Source organism: Callospermophilus lateralis, chromosome 9 (assembly GCF_048772815.1).
Source record: "Callospermophilus lateralis isolate mCalLat2 chromosome 9, mCalLat2.hap1, whole genome shotgun sequence".
NCBI classification, from domain to species: domain Eukaryota; kingdom Metazoa; phylum Chordata; class Mammalia; order Rodentia; family Sciuridae; genus Callospermophilus; species Callospermophilus lateralis.
This window is the reverse complement of record NC_135313.1, coordinates 33992359-34010601: the sequence shown is the minus strand read 5'-3', so window position 1 is coordinate 34010601 and position 18243 is coordinate 33992359. Positions and strand designations below refer to the sequence as shown.

Here is an 18243-nt window from a genome sequence, read left to right as displayed (position 1 = left end):
TTTCTGGCTCTTTTCTCTTCGCCTTAAATTCGGTGAGGCCAGTCGCCCGACTCTTGCTGGGCCGAGATTGCGGCCCGTCGTCGCCGGGCAAAGGGCAAGGGAGGCAGCAGGTCGGGTGCGGCGAGGCTTGGGTGGGCCTAAGCGGAGGCCGCCGCATGAGGCCAATCGGATCCGGGGCCTGGATTCGAGGGTCGGGTCCCTAGCTTTGGCTGGGAGGCCGAGAAGCCGGAGATCGAGCCAGAAGTAGGGGCCGGGAGCGTGCCGCGGCGCCGCAGGCGAGGCAGTGGCCGAAGCGGCCCACCTCTGGACGCTGCCCGGGCCTGGGTAACAAAGCCGCCGCGGCCTCTGTTGGGTGATGTACGCGTGGGGGGTTCCGGCGGGCGGGGCGGAGGAGCCGCCACCACCACTGAGGCCGCCTCCTCCGCCGCTGCTTTCGCTGGAGGGCGGGCGGATGTACGGGGCGGCTGGGCCCCCGGCGCGGAGCGCCTCGGCGCCTGTGGTCCGCTCGTTGCGGCGGCCGCCACCCCAGGCGACAGGGTCAGTGGAGAAGGGCCCACGGGACCCCACGGCACCCGACTGTAGTCTAGAGAGGGTTCCGGGACGGGGGCGGCTTATCTGCTTCTCTTGCGGGTGGCTAAGGAAGAGTGTGGGTTGGGAGGCACGTGCCCGGGGACGAGGCTCACTTAGACTGTAGGTTACAGGGCAAAGGAGGCCCGGCCGTCATAGCTAATTTTGCAGGCCGGAGTTGTGCAAGCTTCCGTTGCGATCACAGGCATGCCTTTGGGGTAAGGTGGTACTGCTCAGAAAAAGGGATTCCCCTTTTGACGGCGTCTCAGGATTGAAATACATATTTCGGTGACTAGTGGTAATTTCGGCGTTCTGTGGTGCTTAGAAGCAGTGGAAGATGTAGGCGAATTTAAAGAGGAATGTGGAAGAGACTTTAACAATTGTTTGTGATGGTGGATTTGTCACTGGTCACTGTGACACTGTAAAGTCATCCAAAGGTGTAGTTCCCAGGATTTCCTTAAAGTGCTTCTTATAGAGAGAAATGCAGATTTTGAAGTTAGATTTAATTCAAGTGAAGGTAATTCTTTGTGCCTGCACCTGGTATATTGTCAAGTTGAAAGTGTGTTCCATGTGATTTATGTGTGACTAGACTTAAGTTTTTTCTATGCTTCGTTTTTAAATGACTGTTACAACACAGATACTTTTAAGGCCATATTTCTGTTTTCCTAGGGTGTCTTTTATGAATAATCAAAAGCAGCAAAAGCCAACGCTATCAGGCCAGCGTTTTAAAACCAGAAAAAGAGGTAAATATTTATGTTTTAATATCTCTCTTCACACCTCCAGATATCTTTTGTATCCTGGTTCCTCTGACAGTCATTGCATAGTACTAAAACCTCAAGAGAGAGTACCAGAAAGGAACTTGAATTTCTAGGTAACTTCCATTTCAGATGTGCCCCTAATACTTCTACTGCTTTCTCAAATTTGTGCTTTTTAATTATCAGCATCTCTCTAAGCAGGTTATTCAATGTTGTTTTTAGTATAAAAATAAAATACCTTCTAGGACTGGGGTTGTGGCTCAGTGGTGGAGTGCTTGCCTAGCATGTGTGAGGCACTGGGTTCAATTCTCAGCACCACATATAAATAAATAAATAAATAAATAAATAAATAAATAAATAAAGGTTCATCGACATCTTAAAAAAAAACTTTCTAAGAAAGGACTTCACTAGCTAGCAGTTTCATTTAAACAAACTTTTGCTTGAGCAAAGAGGTTAATTTGTAAAAAGAAAATTTCTAATGTCATTAATTTCACCCAAGTTATGCCAAGATGTGTGATAAGGATTGGGGATGTAACTCAGTGGTAAAGTGCTGCCTTGAGTATGATCCACAGCAGCACACACACACACCCTCCCCCCAAAAAAAAAGAGTAAAGAGAAAAGTCATAATTTACCCATAAAATGGAAGTAAATTATGGAGTAAGAGTCACATTGTAATGTATAATGAAATTAAATATTTCTTACAGAGTTAGTAAGAAACTAATTACTTTTTTTTTGTATTGGTGTGTACTTAAATGAATGTTGACTTCAGTAGCAAGGAATTGTGCTAGTAGTACAGGAGCTAAATAAGATATGGTATCAGGTTTTTTATTAAGCTTAATATTTTCCCAAAACACTTTCTTGCTTGAAAACATATAGTCTGTTTTAAAAGAAGTTTAGAGAAATGGGTCAATTAATGGTAATAAGTTGTTTTTCTTTTTCTTTTCTTTTTTTTTCAAGAGTAAAAAATAAATTTAAGAAACAGGAGAAAGGGAGAGAAAGAGAGAGAGTGACTCTTTCAGAGAAGAGGGGCTCCAGAGCTGGTTCCCCAAGGAGTGGGGATGTCCTGCCCCTTTTTATAGATTTCAGGTTTCCTTTCTTCTCAGGCCTCCTCTTCCCACTCAGCCTATGTGACCAAAATGGCTGGAACAGAGCTTGGGGGAGGGGGCTACCACTCCCATGTGGGCCCAAAAAGGCAGGAAAGGAGCTACCCAGTATATTCTTTAGCAGCTTCTTGCTAGATATATTCATTAGCAGCTCCATGCTGGGAGGAATAATTCCCTGGGGGCAGGTGACCTTGGCAACTGGTGGCCTTGGAGGAGAAGTACTCATTTCTTTTTGGATCAGCCACCATCTTCCTGACCCAATCATTCATTATCTATAGGGACTATGTAAACCCAGTCTCTTTCCCCCTTCTGATTAAGGGAAGTGTACAGTGAGAGCTCTGGCTGCGTCAAGCTGGAAAGGGCTGACATGGAGCAAGCAGTTTGGGTTTCCCTTTTAGGAATGTTTTGGGTCAGTCTAGGGGTCTGTGGTAAAAGTCTGGTTTGAAGTCTTCTGAGAGGTGGGTGCTATTTGGTGACAATTCCAGATGAGCCCCTATCTGAATCTGGTCTTGAAAATCAGGATCTGGTCCTTGTTCCCCCAGTGAGAAATGCTAAGGCAAGAGCAAAAGGTAAATTTTATTTAAGAAACAGACTCCTCCAGAGAGGATGGGGACCGGAGCTGGTGCCCCTGTTTTTCTTTTTCTATCTTGAGTAATACACAACTGAGATATGTTACAGTCTTTTATAATCTTTGGTATTCTGTTCCCTTGTAAAGGTGGTGAGGAGAGCAAAGTGTGATTTGATTCTAGTCTTTGCAGGTACATTTAGATTTAGCCGTTAATTTTCTTAAGGAACAGGAGTTATAAACTAGAACAAATAATACTGGTCAATAATATGCTTTCCAACTGTGTGTTGTGGTGCACACCTATCATCCCAGCAAAGCAGGAGACTGAGGCAGGAGGGTCGAATGTTCTAGGCCAGCCTCAGCAACTTAGCAGCAAGACCCAAAATTTTTTAAAAAGCATTCCTGTGTTCAGTTTCCAGTAACCACCTCTCAAATAAACAAACAAAAAATTTAACCCTGGGAGCCAGCTGGGTGTGGTTACCTGCCCGAAATCCCAGTACCATTAAAAAAAAAATACATATACACACACTTTTCAAAGATTACTTTAATAAATACCAAATGAATGGTTAAATTAAAAACCAAATTGTTTGTGCATCTAAAGAACCAGTACCCCAAGTATTTGGACAAATTTTCAAAGGGTCACTTAAGGTTTGAAGGATAGTCTAAACTCTGAAAAAGCCAAGATGCCTTAGAACATTCCAGGTGAAATTGTCTTGTGGCAGTAGGTACATGAAACATGAGTGCAATTTAGCTCACTTAATGAGATTTGTTTGAAAGAGTGGCAGGAGAAAAGCCACATAATTTGTGTGACTAGGCCATCCTGACTTACATTTGCAGAGGGAAGCTTGCAAAGGATATGAATATAGTCTCTTTCCTCTTGTGTTTATTGCAAGTATTGGGTCATGTAGCTTGTGTTTGCTTTTTTCCCAGCTGTTGAAATAAATGAAATTAAGAGGAATTTGGATAACATATTATAGTTTGATGGTACAATAAGTCTTTTGGTAAGACTTCAAATGATTTGGGTTTTTCCCCACAGATGAAAAAGAGAGGTTTGACCCTACTCAGTTTCAAGACTGTATTATTCAAGGCTTAACTGAAACTGGTACTGATTTGGAAGCAGTAGCTAAGTTTCTTGATGCTTCTGGAGCAAAACTTGACTATCGCCGATATGCAGAAACACTCTTTGACATTCTGGTGGCTGGTGGAATGCTGGGTAAGTGTCTGGGTTTTGTTTAGGAATTTAGGGAAGTGAATGTACAGAGATTATGGAAAATCCAGAATATAGACTATTGATGAACCTATTGGGTGGGGTGGTATTTTTGGCTGTGTTGTATTTTATTTCGTTTCTGCCCCCATAAGTTTTTCCATTCTTTTCTTTTAATTCATAATAAGTTATCAGATTTCCCTGTTCTATCAAGCCTCATGTTTGAAGTCTAATTTCCTACAACATCCCCAATTGATGATTTTTCCAACATATGTTTGAATACTACCATTTTATGGAGAAACTTCTACCCTTGTTTTGTTCTATGAATGCTCTAGACCTGTGCTGCTCAGTACAGTAGCCATTTAGTCACATATGCCTATTAAGTACTTAGGATGAGCCTGGTGCAAATTAATATATGCAATAAGAATAAAGTACACATTGAATTTTAAAGATGTAATAGAAAAGAGCCAGACATGATAGTGTAATCCCAGCTACTCAGTGAATCTAAGGCTGGATAATTAGCTTTAAGGCCATCTTGGGCAACATAAGGCCCCATCTCCAAAAAGACTTATTTTTAAAAGATAACAGAAAAAAGAATGTAAGACAAGTTATTTCAAAATGTTTTTAGAGTGATACTATATTGCCAGCCAAGCTATGAGGCTTACCTGACAGTGAATTACCCAGTAGTAGACCCAGGAACTTAGAACTCCTACCATTTTGGGGAGTGAAATTTGTCAAATTATATTGTTATGTTGTTTACATGTTTAAATATATAATAACAAATCCCACCGTAAACTATAATGCACCAATAAATGAGGGAAGAATTCATCCCTTTTAATGTCTAGTCAAGTGAGTATTTCTTTTCATTGCATTAGCCAATTTGTAGTAAAAAATATGAAAGGTTTCTATTTCTATTCATAATACTGTTACCAGTAAGGTTTTGGGCGGGGAGGGGCGGGGAAGATCTTTAAAAAATATTTACCAAGGAAGCCAGGTATATGTCTATAATTGCAACTGTTAAGGAGGCTAAGGCAGAAGCATGGCAAGTTCAAAACTAGCTTAAACAGCCTAGGAGGACCCTGTCTCAATAAAAAGGGCTGGGGATGTGGCTCAGTGGTAGAGTGCCCTGGATTCAGTCCTCCTGAGTATAGATTTTAATCAAAATTGTTTTTCTAAGGAACATTTAAAATACATCATAAAGAGAATAATATAATGAACACATCTGATCTTTTACCCAGCTTCAACAGTTATTAACATAATCTGTGCTTTTTTTTCCTCCTTCCCCCGATTTTTTAAAGCATTAAGTTTTCATAACAGAATTTGTATAGCAGAAGCTTGAAGGATTACTTTCTTCATGGAAAATTACATGTAATCAGAGACATCTCTGAACATCTCCATTTGACAGATTTGGCACTACTGAATGGTTATAGAGTTACTTTAGGGTGCTAAGATTGTTCAATGTATTCCTGTGTACATATTTACTCTTCATTCTTATATACTGAACCCACCAAACACACTGGTTGATTAATGTTGCTTTTAAATTTGTCTTTTAGGATGTTACCATCTTATTTTCTATTGAAAATTCTTCTTAAAAATATTCTTTAAAAAATGGGGCTTGGGCTGTGGCTCAGCAGGAGTGCACTTGCCTGGCATGTGTGGGGTACTGGGTTCAATTCTCGGCACCACATATAAATAAATAGAAAAAAGGTCTATCAACAACTAAAAAATATTTTTAAAATAAAATTGCAAAATTTGAGACTGGGATGTAGCACAGTGGTAGTGCCCTTGGTTCAATCCCCAGTGCTGAAAATAACTAAAATAAGCAAAATTCTTAGTAAAATATTCTTTAGCCCCAGGTGGTACACTGGCAGATGACATGATGCGTACACATGTCTGCGTGTTTGCAGCACAAGAAGACCTAGAGACCATGCAAGCATTTGCTCAGGTAAGTAAGATTTTACTTCATGTTTTCAGTTAGCTAATGTTTAAGGAACATTTTGCTTTAAAGGGAGGGGCATGTAATTGGGTGTGGTGTTGCAGGCCTATAATACCAGCCACTCAGGAGGCTGAGGTAGAAGGGTTTCAAGTTCAAGGCCAGCCTCAGCATTTTAGCAAGACTTATCTCAAAAAATAAAAAGGACTAAGGTGTAGCTCAGTGGTTAAATCTCCTATACCACAAGGGTGCTCATGCACACACCCAGCAATACAAATCTATAGAGAAGTTACAATTAAAGCATTAGTAGTACTGGTATATTTAGGATTGAGGAGCTGATAAAACTCTTCCCAAGTTGATATAAAGTGTAAGCTTTTGCCTTTAGTGTAAGACTTCCTTCTTTGCTGTTCTGGAAATAACTTTGGTGTTCTTCATAGGTTTTTAACAAGTTAATCAGGCGCTACAAATACCTGGAGAAAGGTTTTGAAGATGAAGTAAAAAAGGTATGAGGAGGGATTGGGTGTAGCTCAATGGTAGAACGAGAATAGGGTCAGGAAGAGAATGTTAAATTCTAATTCCCACAGATTTGATATAATTTTAAATACTTAGGTGAGCTGTAATTGAAATCTAATTTTGGAGTATGTTATAGTTTATTAAAATAGTTCTAACTTGTGCACTGTTGCTTGGCTGTGTCCAAACAAATGGCAAAGTTAAAAGGCTAAGTGGAGTTGTTCAGAATATGGAGGGCAAAGGATCAGAGCCTAAACAATTGAATAACAAATTTAGCTTAGCTTACTTGATATTTGAGTCCCAGTGTGAAATATTTTATAAATAGGTGCAAAGAAAATCTGATAACATTAATATTTATTGAGTGCCAGGTTTTGTTCTAATTATATCAACTCATTTAATATTCATTGAAGACCCTGGGAGCCAGGTGTAATAAGATGCCTGTAATCCTAGTGACTTGAGAGGCTGAGGCAGGAGGATTGCCAGTTGAGACCAGCCTCAGCAATTTAATAAGGCCCTAGCAACTTAGCGAGGCCGTGTCTCAAGATTTAAAAAAAATAAAAAGGGCTGCAGATGTAGCTCAGTGTAAAGCACTCCTGTGTTCAGCCATCCCAGAACAAACCTGGGGAGGGTGAGGCAGGAGGATCACAAGTTTGAGACCAGACTGAGCAATTTAGCAAGATCCTATCTCGGGCTGGGGCTATAGCTTAGTGGCAGAGTGCTTGCCTAGCATGCGTGAGGCACTGGGTTCAATCCTCAGCACCATATGGAAATAAAATGAAGATATTGTGTCTACCTATAACTAAAAAATAAATATTAAAAAAAGGCAAAAAAAAATAAAGGCATTCTGTACATCTACAACTACAAAAAAAAGGATCCTATCTCAGAATAAAAAGATACTAGAGGTATGGCTCAGTGGTAAAGTACCCCTGAATTCAGTCCCAGATACAACCCTGGTAGGCAAATTTTATTATCCACATAAAGTGTGAGGAAACTGAAGCACAGAGATTAAATACTTTGCCTAAGATTATTTAGCTAATCAGTTATTACAACTAAGATATAAACTTAAGTAATTAGGTCCCAGAGCCCACCCTTTCAATCAATAGAGTGAGTATACCTTGCTGTTTGTCCTAGTGTAAAGCAATTGCTTTTCTGACCCTAAACTATTTACTTTTACAGCTGCTGTTGTTCTTAAAGGGATTTTCAGAGTCGGAGAGGAACAAGCTGGCTATGTTGACTGGTGTTCTTCTGGCTAATGGAACACTTAATGCATCCATTCTTAATAGCCTTTATAATGAGAATTTGGTTAAAGAAGGTAATTAACCTTTAGCATAGGGTAGTCTTTGAATGAATTAGAGTGGAGTAGGTGTAATTAAAGTAAAAAGAAATGTTTTGGGAACCCAGAAAGATTGGTACCAATTAAGAGACTTGGGACATCTTTAATGGAGATGACACACCAGAAAGATGTCAGGCTGAAAGGAATTATTAGTTCCCACTTGTGGCTTCTGTATTCTGACAGTGATTTTTTTTTTTTTTTAAGCTAACTTGGGCTGGGGATATAGCTCAGTTGGTAGTGTGCTTGCCTCACATACACAAGGCCCTGGGTTCAATCCCCAGTGCTACAAAAAAAAAGCTAAATTTTTTTTCTTCCCTTATATGGGGTACTAAGTATTTAAGGGCCTTTTAAATTCTCGCCACATTCCCGTTATTGTAGGAACTGTTACCCTTAACTTACATTACAAAACACTAAATATAAAGTTGGCCAAAAATATGCAACTAGCAAAGGATGAAATAGGTGGGGCTGGGATTGTGGCTCAGTGGCTCAGTGGTAGAGTGCCTGGCGGGCAGGGCGGGACCCGGTTCCATTCTCAGCACCATATAAAAATAAAGGCATTGTGTTGTGTCCATCTACACCTAAAAAATAAACATTAAAAAAAAAGGATGAAATAGAGTGAAAATGTAAGCAGTGGTAAAGGAAAACTGAGGGTTCAATTTAGAAAGAGAATGAATAATCCTGTGTGGTTGAACTGTGGAGGGGGTGCACATCGAGATAACAAGATTAAAATCTGCGAAGGTATTTCTGTTAGATGAGCTTTTTCTCCCCCCTTTCACAGGAGTTTCAGCAGCTTTTGCTGTAAAACTCTTTAAATCATGGATAAATGAAAAAGACATCAATGCAGTAGCTGCAAGTCTTCGGAAAGTCAGCATGGATAACAGACTGATGGTTTGTAACTTTTTTCTTCCCATTCCTACCAACCCTAGAGGTATTTGTAAGAGAAATTTTATTTTGAAATCTGAAAGGGGACAATATTTTAATTCTCCTTTCAGGAACTTTTTCCTGCCAACAAGCAAAGCGTTGAACACTTCACAAAGTATTTTACTGAGGCAGGCTTGAAAGAGCTTTCAGAGTATGTTCGGAATCAACAGACCATAGGAGCTCGAAAGGAGCTCCAGAAAGAACTTCAAGAACAGATGTCCCGTGGCGATCCATTTAAGGATGTAAGCAGTTTTTCTTTAAACCATCTTTTTATGGCTAAACTTCTGGCACTTTCATGCATTTGAGAAACTTCAGAAATATTTCACCAGAGTGAGTGAATTAATACTTAGAGAATTGTACTTCATCTTAGCCATTTTCATATAATTAATTATTCAGTACCTTACTGATGTCCCAAAATGATGAAACTTGGGTATTTTGTGCAGTCCATTTGACAGACCTGATTCTGTTTCCTTCTCAGTCCCTACTAGCTGGTTTGTATGTAAAGTGAGGCTGAAATTCACGACCACTTCCAGTTCCAAAGGTTCTATCTATATGTGGTACATATGTGGTTGTTGCTAATTGCATGAAAAGGTATTTTTATGCTTTCATAAAATGTCTAAGTTTGATGTGTGAAGTATATATATATCAAAACTGACTTCCTTTACTAAATTTGGATTATTTTGCAGATAATTTTATATGTCAAGGAAGAGATGAAAAGAAACAACATCCCAGAACCAGTTGTCATTGGGATAGTCTGGTCAAGTGTAATGAGCACCGTGGAATGGAACAAAAAAGAGGAGCTTGTAGCAGAGCAAGCCATCAAGCACTTGAAGGTATTAGAACTGTGCCTGACAAACTGTTCTGCTTTTAAGTGGGGATAAGTGAACTGTCACTGTACTTTTCTAAGTGGATATATCACATCTTTGGTTCCTGGGGATGACCCTCCAGTAAGTAGACAAGTAACATATTAACTACTGATAATACTTTTAAGTCTGACTTAGGCTTTATTTGGTTCACAGGTTAAAAAACAAGAAAACGTTTAAAGTAATTTAAGCCTGCAATTTGATGTTTGTTTTTTGAGAGAATATTGGAAAACACCCCCCACCCATATTAACTGTTAAACAGTTGCCTGAAATGCTTACAGAATTATTTGATTTTGATGCTTAGTAGGTTTATGGGGGTTTGTTTTGCTTTAATATTCTTGCTTTTAATTTCCAATAAATATATTTCGCAGTGATTTTAAAATATGGGTTGTGTTCTGTGTTGTAAGAGTTTTGTAATGGTTGGTTATTGTATTGAATGACTAAATATTCTCTTCCTTTAAAAGCAATACAGCCCTCTACTTGCTGCCTTTACTACTCAAGGTCAGTCTGAGCTGACTCTGTTACTGAAGATTCAGGAGTATTGCTATGACAACATTCATTTCATGAAAGCCTTCCAGAAAATAGTGGTGCTTTTTTATAAAGGTAATATAAATTTTGAGTATTGTGAATGTGTTTTTTAAGTTCTTGAACTAGAGGAGCCAGGTGTGATGGCACATGCCTGTAATTCCATCTACTCAGGAGGCCAAGGCAGGAGGATCACAAGTTTGATTCCAGCCAAACTTCACAAGATCCTGTCTCAAAATGAAAAGGAGGATTGGAGGGAGGCAAGTCCTTGAATAGTCCATTGTTTTCAATTGAGTATCTGAACTTGGGCTCCTTGAACAGTTTTACTTCTAGGCATCTTTGATTAAGTTGGGTGCTTTTTAGAGTATTTCTGTCAGAATATCTCCCTATTCACAAGTTAAAATCCAAAGCCATTGTGATGGAGTCTGAGAGTTGGCTCTTAACACTTCTAACCACACCACATCAAATTCCCCCAGGTCGGGGCTGGGGATGTGGCGCAAGCGGTAGCGTGCTCGATCCTCAGCACCACATACAAAGAAAGATGTTGTGTCCACTGAAAACTAAAAATAAATAAATAAATAAATATTTTAAAAAACTCTGTCTCTTAAAAAAAAATATTTCCCCTGGTCCCTTCTCCAGACATACTTCCTACCTCTAGTCTTCTGCCTGTGGGAAGCCCATCACTCAATGTTGATTTTCATTTGTGCTTTAAGACTAGTTTAGAATGCTTCTGTAACTCCCCTGTTGCAGTTTTTGCTTCTTTCCTGAGATCTGAGTTGTAGAAACATGCTGTAAATTTAGTAGTAAAGGCAGGCCTCTGTAGGGAGAGAACCCATGCAGGCAGTTAATTTATTAGTTGGTGATAGCACTTTACAGTTCCCCATTTATCAGAGCAGCCTGAATCCCAGTAGATGTAGATGGTGTGTACATGTGTTCTCTCTCTAGTTTTCAATGATGATCTTTTTAGTTCTGTGTATTCTAAACTTAAGAATAGGAATCAACCCTGGTCTCTAAAAAAATGTTTAAAAGGAAAGTATGGAAAATGGGTAGTACCTATGCTTCAGTGATTGTCATCTTGTATTTAGGTTTATTGAAAGCATTTATTCAAATCCTTACAGTTTGGGTAGTTTCATACATGGGCAGCAAGTTGAGAAAAGTCTTTTTTAAAAACAATGATCCTTTTATCTTTTTAACTTTTCTTGAAGTTGTGAAGAAACCAGTGTTTTGAATAGATTCATCTTACAACCAACAAAAATAATGTTTTTACTTTCTGTAAAAATGTTGTTGCCAAGCAGGCATTGATAGTTGATAATTTTGAACCACCTTAGGTAGTTGTAATTCTGCCTCATGTGGAGAAATGCATTAAAACTCATAATGTAATGATTTATTGCTCTCTATAGCTGAAGTCCTGAGTGAAGAGCCGATTCTGAAGTGGTATAAAGATGCACATGTTGCAAAGGGGAAAAGTGTCTTCCTTGAACAAATGAAAAAGTTTGTTGAATGGCTCAAAAATGCTGAAGAAGGTAAGTCTTTCCCTTTGTGCAGATGGTTTGGAAACTGATTTTAATATTTAGGCTATATGTCCACATTTGCATTCTTCTCATTCTCTTCTGCTTTGTACCTAGGGAGTACATACTTTGTTTACTTATGACAAACTTGCAAATAGTCATTTGATTTAAGCCAGTTGGGGAAATTAGGCTATAATTATTAAAGTATTTTGATGGCACAGCTATAATACTAAAGATTCTTAGAAGGGATATTGATTTTTTGTTTGGTACTGGGGATTAAACCCATGGGTGCTGTACCACTGAGCTACATACATCCCCCGTCCCCTTTTTTTTTTTCATTTTGAGATGGGTTCTTGCTAAGCTGCTGAGGCTGGCCTCAAACTTGGAATCCTCCTTGCCTCAGCCTCCTGAGGAGCTGAAATCAGGTGTATATCATCATGCCTGGCAGGAAATTGAAAATTTTGAGAATATTTATTTATTTTGAGATTTATGAATGAATACCTTTTAATGTCTTCATATAAGACATTAATTACTAGTGGAATTCTTTATAATTTTAAGTGTTTTAAAGTAGAAAATGGGAAATTTTGCTTTCTGACATATAATGTTTGACTACATTTTCCCCCTTTCTAGAATCTGAGTCTGAAGCTGAAGAAGGTGACTGAATTTTGAAACTACATCCTCAGTAAAGCAAACAGGAGTTGTAGATAAAATGTCATGTCTCATGTGTCCTGGTTCTTACATCTTCCTACCTCCCTATATCAAGCATGATATAAGGGCTTTCATGGCAAATTTTATTTTAACTGTTTCTATGGTTACTGGAAATGTTGGGTTTAGTTTCTAAAACCATGTTTTAAGTAGCTACAGGAGCTATAGATTTGAATCTAATGTTGCATTAGTCTTTTCAGTTATCTTCTACCTCCTGTATTTTCTACTGTAATAATGTAATTTAAGGCCTTCCACAATGAACAGTTCACTTTATTCCCTGGGTTTTCTATATATAAACAGTTTTCAAGATATGATTTGGTTAAAAATAATTTGTTATAAAAATTCTGTTTGAAAATTAAACTGTAAAAGTATCCAAAATCTCAAAAGGCAATGGTTTGTGTGATAATTTGGTATGCCTAGAGCCCTATTCATCAATGAAAGTCTCTTACACAGTAATTGAACTCATTAACATGATCCTGAGTATTTGGACCATTGCTTGCATGTTAACATTTACTTGTATTTTTTAATCCCAGATGTCCTTAAGTTCAATTGTTTGCTCTCTGTTTTTCATCATTAATGAAGCTATGGAGAACAAACTTGAAGTTTGTGGAATCTCATATGTCAGAGATGGTGGGAAGAAGAAAATTGAGCTTTTTCCCATTGAGATACTTCTGCATTCAGTTTGTATCTTTCTAGGCAAAACAAATGGGTACTCTTTTCATATGAACATTTTCAAATGTACCATAGAAGTCTTATTTTGTGCTCAGAATACCCTTAAAGTGTGAATAGAGGAAATGACTGTTATAGACCCCATAAAATTGTTGAGAATGTTAAGAGTCAGCATGTTCTAATTGGGGATCTGAATTTAACTTATATTTCCTTTTGGCTTAGAGCATTTGTTCCAAAGAATGAAGTACAATAATTATATATTCTCACTTGGTCATACTGGACTGGCTTCATTCTCTTAGTACATTCAGTAATGACTCAAGCATCTGGCTGTTAATGTACCCTAGTTGCCAATTCTTAATTGCCATGAGCCAAATATTTCTTCTATGTGATTAATCCATTTATTTTAATGGCTGCCTTTTAATTTTTCATCTTTTTATTTTCTTGCTGCTGCCCATCCATGTATGTAGTCATTAAGGGGAAAACATTACAACATTTTTGGGTGGAAAGGCATTGTGTTATAAGTGAATGTTTTGAAGGATTTTTTAATTGAAAGAAACTAGCCTGGAATAATGCCACCAGAGATTGAGTGGAAATTACCCCTTTTGAAGGTGCCATTCTTATTAGCCAAGAAGTTGGTATTTAAACATTCATCTTGAGGGAATAACGTGTAATATAATTTGAAATAAAGTTATAGTGACCTTAAGAAGAGCATTATAACAGATAACAATGTGGGAATGGGGTGATTTTGTTAAATGAATAACTTTGATAAAGTTTTCATGTGCAGGCAAAATGTATTCACTAGATTTCTACATAGTGATCTGCTTTTACTTTGTAATTTGTAGTCCGCAAAATACTTTTTTTTTTTTAATAAAGTCCATCCTTACACTTAGGTTTTATAGATTAGCCTTTTTCTTTGTTTATAAATTTCATTTTAATACCTAGTAGTGTACTGTATGTTGTGTGTTTAGATGTCTTTACTGTATAAGCATTAAATAATTCCTCCTTTCATCCTTAAAACTCCCAAATTGTAAACACCTACACAGAATTATGATGTAGCTGAAACTACATTGACATTTTTACGACCAAATCATTGCATGTTATTGCCGTACAAAGTGTACCCTGTTCTATTATATACTGTGTATAGTGAAAGAGTGTGTAGTCTTCCAGAACTACATTATGATCTTTGATCATAGTTTTTTTCTTCATAATGACACAGTAGTGTTTACTTACTGCAGTATTTAGTAAATGGATAAGTCATCTGTGAGTATGATATGAAGAAAGGGAATGCTTTATAAAACAATTGCAGATTTTCATTTTGAATATTAAAACTCAGCTGCCAGTGCCAACCTATGGCCTCAAATATGTAATTCTTAATAAAGATGTTAAACTTGTACTTTTAATTTTATGATTGGATAAATGTTAAGTTGATTTTCCTAGTTTGGTGTCAGTTTCTAAGGATAAGTTTCCACTTGGATGCTATAATTAAATGTGTGTTTAGAGCTGATAAATTTCTTAGTCTTCCTCTAGGATTATTGTCCTAGAAATTCTTTTTGTTCTCATAAATATTCATTCCAGATACCAAAACGGCCACGGGGTTTTTTAACATGATTATGATGGTGGTGAGGGAAAAATGCACATTTAAGAGATTAACCTCTGGTTCAGTGTTTCTTCTGCGTTTCCCCCCAAGAAATTTATTATTTTCCTAGTAGCATCCCCAATAAATTTTAATATCATAGATATGCTGTGTATGTACTGTGTCTGCTTTATATATGAAAGGAGTAAGACTTTTTGGTTCCCCCTTGGGGTGAAGTCACCTCCATAGAGAATGTACACTTATATACCTTATTAAAAAAGGAGAGAAAACTGGGTACAGTAGGTTATGCCTGTAATCCCAGGTACTTGGGAGGCTGAGTCAGGAGGAATGAAAACTGGAGATACCAGTTGGACAATTTAGACTCTCAAAAATTGGGATTGGATGTTGCTCAGTGGTCAAGGCTTACCTAGTGTGTGTGAGGCACCAGTTTGATTTCTAGTGCTGTGGGGCGGGGCGGGGATGTTGGTTTTTTTTAAAGAGGAGTCCTAATGATACGTGTTTATGCATGTTCTTGGTGAGAAGCAGTATTTTTTTTTTCCCCCTGTCAGGATCACTAGGAAATGAAAGGAATTCCCATAAGTCATCTTTCAACAGTTTCCTTTGTACCTTAGCCCACCATAGGCACCAGGCAAGGCATTTCCTATTGGCTTTTGGAGATTTTTTCTTGGTTGTAAATGTATCAATAAATAGAATCATTTGGACTTCTAATATGTAAAAATGTTTGAAAATCTTACAGATGATTGATTTATCTCAAGGTTGTGGGGACAATGCTAATAAATTTTTACTGTTCACTGAAGTAGGCTGCTTATAGAAAATAACGCACCACCACTGTGGGTTGACTTTAAATGTAGATGCCAACGTTAGCATATGTACATTAGACTATAAAATTTGCTTTGTAAAAATTTTCCTTGGTTGCTATTCACAGTTGCCATGTAAAGTAGATTAATAAGCATTTCTGTGAGAAATCTTACCATGATTTCTTTAATATGCAATATTAGTCCTTTAGTATCAATATGAGGTATTTCTATTCACCAGCCTACTGAGGCCTAAAAATTTAAAATATTGGGAATAAAAAGGGTTTTCAGTAGGCTTTAGGCTTGATTTTAAATGGAAACTGAAAAATCTGATAAGTACTTTTGTCTTAGAAGTTATTCCAGTGGATTATAATCTGAACACAAAGTTAGATATAATTGAAAACTGGATGAGAAAAGCTTCCCAACTCTTCTCCCCACCCTATCCTTATTTAACTATGGACAGTTTAGGAATCTGGCAAATCAGCCACTTTCATTCTCCAGTGCACTTATTAATGAAGTGAAAGAATGAGAGCACTTTACAAATGTACTTAAATCACTGTCACTTTAGTCCCTCTTAATCAGATATTTAAAGCTCCACTGATGTATTATCTAGATGAGAGTGGTAAAAAGCTGCAGATTCCTTGCTTTTGTAGACTGCTCAGAGACCCATTTGTAAAACAATCAAAAGTTGTGAGTGTGTGTGTGTGTGTGTGTGTGTTTGTTTGTGTGTATACACAGCTCAGTGGCAGAGTACTTCCCTAACATACACAAGGCCCTCGGTTTGATCCCTAAGACTACAAAGAAAAAATAATGAGCTAGGAGCCAATTCATGCCAAAATACTAAGGACAAAAGAATTGAAGGGACAAAAATTGTTTAAACTATTTCTTAAAATATTGAAGGTTGTGCTTAAAATTAAGTTCACTTAAATAAACTAGTTGGAAATAAGTGACCTGGTTATAGACTGAAGCTTTTATTACTTAAAAAGATGTTCTACATTCTATTTTAAGGATAAAATATTTTCTCTGTAAATACACCTCATTTCTATTCTAGTTAGGCATAATGGAGCCGGGCACAGCAAACAGTTGAAGAATGGAGGAAACCGGATAGCTGGTAACCCAGATAGCTCTTGGCACTCTGAACAACCTCAAGTACAGCCATCTAAGCCAGTAATATTGCTGCATTCATTATTTGTGTTTTAACTGTGAAACTTGCATCTTGTCTGTACTCTTGAAATTGAATAAAATTTCATGAGACTCCTTGTTAATGTAGAGAAAAGCAATGACTGTTCAGTTGGTTGTACACTAAAGCCTCAGACCTTGACCTTATTTCGTGGTTTAATTAGGAACCAAAGGGCTTTCTCGGACATGCTTTTCTTCTAGATGGCACCTTTGCATTTGTATGGCTTACATATTTCAAACTTGGGTGTGGTGGTGTATACCTATAATCCCAGCAATTTGGAAGGCTAAGACAGAATTACAAGTTTGAGGCCAGCCTGGGCCACCTGGCAAGAACCTGTCTCAAAAAAAACTGGGGGTGCAGCTCAGTAGTAAAGGGCCTCTGGGTTCAATCCAAAGACCCCAGCCAGTGTTTGATTTTCAAAGATACCAATTCCATTTATTCTCTCCAGAGTAGGATGTAGGTCCCTGTCAGCCTACATGTCTAGTGGATCAAACTCTGTCCACTCCAGCTCCAAAATAACCTATCAAATACTGTCACCTTAATTCAAGCCACCAGTATCTTAAATGGAGAAGTGACCTCTGCATACACTTCGTACACCTCATCTGTTAGCACAGTAGCTAGAACATTCTTTAAGTGTAGTTCAAAAGTTTGGCTTCCCCTAGAAAGCCCAACATGATCACTTCAGTTGAATCTGCCTTTCCCTCTTACTATATGCCCAATATTCCTAATGTCTGTGGAAAGTTATGAACTCTACCTAACAAACTGTATAAGGAGGACTCCCGTATTTACAATCAATGTCCATCATACAAGGCTGGATTCCCAGTGGATAAAATATGTAAGGCCCCGGGGAACATTAAGTGTAAGCACAGTGGCCTCATCACTCCAGCAGCCTTGGGACACTTCTGGATGAAAGGTTGTTCTAAGCATAGGACAGACACTTCACCAGGGTCCACAGTAAGGATTCCACTAAACCTAAAGCTACAGTTGCTGCCTGATTAGGGCTTTTTTTTTTTTTTTTAAAGGTTGGCCACTAGCCAAATAAAGGTGTCAGTATATTAGCAGCAAAATTGGCCTGGTTATTATGAAAGAGGGTTTGCAGGACAAGGCAGGATATTCAGGGCTTTGGGGTCTCCCTTGGGCATTTCTTAGGATAACAGTTTCTTAACTATTAAAAGTGGATAATTACCACACTCATCACCTTACAAGGGCATAGTAAGCAGTGACTCAATTTCCCCACAAGGGATGAAGAAGCCTGGCACAATGGTGCATGCCTGTAATCCCAGCCACTTGGGAAGCTGAGGTGGAAGGATCATGAGTTCAAACCCAGCCTCAGCAAATTAGCAAGGCCCTATCTCTAATAAAATATTTTAAAAGGGCTGGGGATGTGGCTCAGTGGTTAATTGCCCCTGGGTTCAATCCCTGGCACCAAAAGAGGCGGGGTGGGGGGGGGGAAATGATGAAGATGTTGATACTATGAGGAAAACAAATTTCTATTAATAATTCTAATTTCCACA

At 38.3% G+C, this 18243-nt stretch overlaps 1 protein-coding gene across 3 annotated transcripts; it reads left to right on the top strand.

Annotated features, from left to right (window-relative positions):
• Nucleotides 1-1236: 1236 nt before the first annotated feature.
• Bzw1 (basic leucine zipper and W2 domains 1) lies at nt 1237-16814 on the top strand. Of its 3 annotated transcripts, XM_076865788.2 has the most exons (11): nt 1237-1310; nt 4027-4203; nt 6045-6139; nt 6565-6630; nt 7814-7949; nt 8749-8858; nt 8963-9133; nt 9578-9724; nt 10219-10357; nt 11680-11802; nt 12418-16280. In XM_076865788.2, the coding sequence occupies exons 1-11, from the start codon at nt 1247-1249 to the stop codon at nt 12447-12449; spliced, it is 1260 nt and encodes a 419-aa protein (XP_076721903.1). In that variant the 5' UTR covers nt 1237-1246; the 3' UTR covers nt 12450-16280. The 3 variants fall into 3 exon arrangements, with proteins under 3 accessions (XP_076721903.1, XP_076721904.1, XP_076721902.1); XM_076865787.2 differs by lacking the exons at nt 1237-1310; nt 4027-4203 and adding an exon at nt 16601-16814 and having other exon boundaries at nt 5964-6139; nt 12418-12441; XM_076865789.2 differs by lacking the exons at nt 1237-1310; nt 6045-6139 and having other exon boundaries at nt 4034-4209.
• The last annotated feature ends 1429 nt before the right edge of the window (nt 16815-18243 follow it).

Bases quoted from the DNA above. Each gene is read 5' to 3' on its own strand.
- Bzw1 (XM_076865788.2), top strand. From the start codon at position 1,247: ATGAATAATCAAAAGCAGCAAAAGCCAACGCTATCAGGCCAGCGTTTT. The intron at 7,950-8,748 runs GTAATTAACCTT...CCCCTTTCACAG, and splicing joins TGAGAATTTGGTTAAAGAAG to GAGTTTCAGCAGCTTTTGCT. The intron at 9,134-9,577 runs GTAAGCAGTTTT...ATTATTTTGCAG, and splicing joins GTGGCGATCCATTTAAGGAT to ATAATTTTATATGTCAAGGA.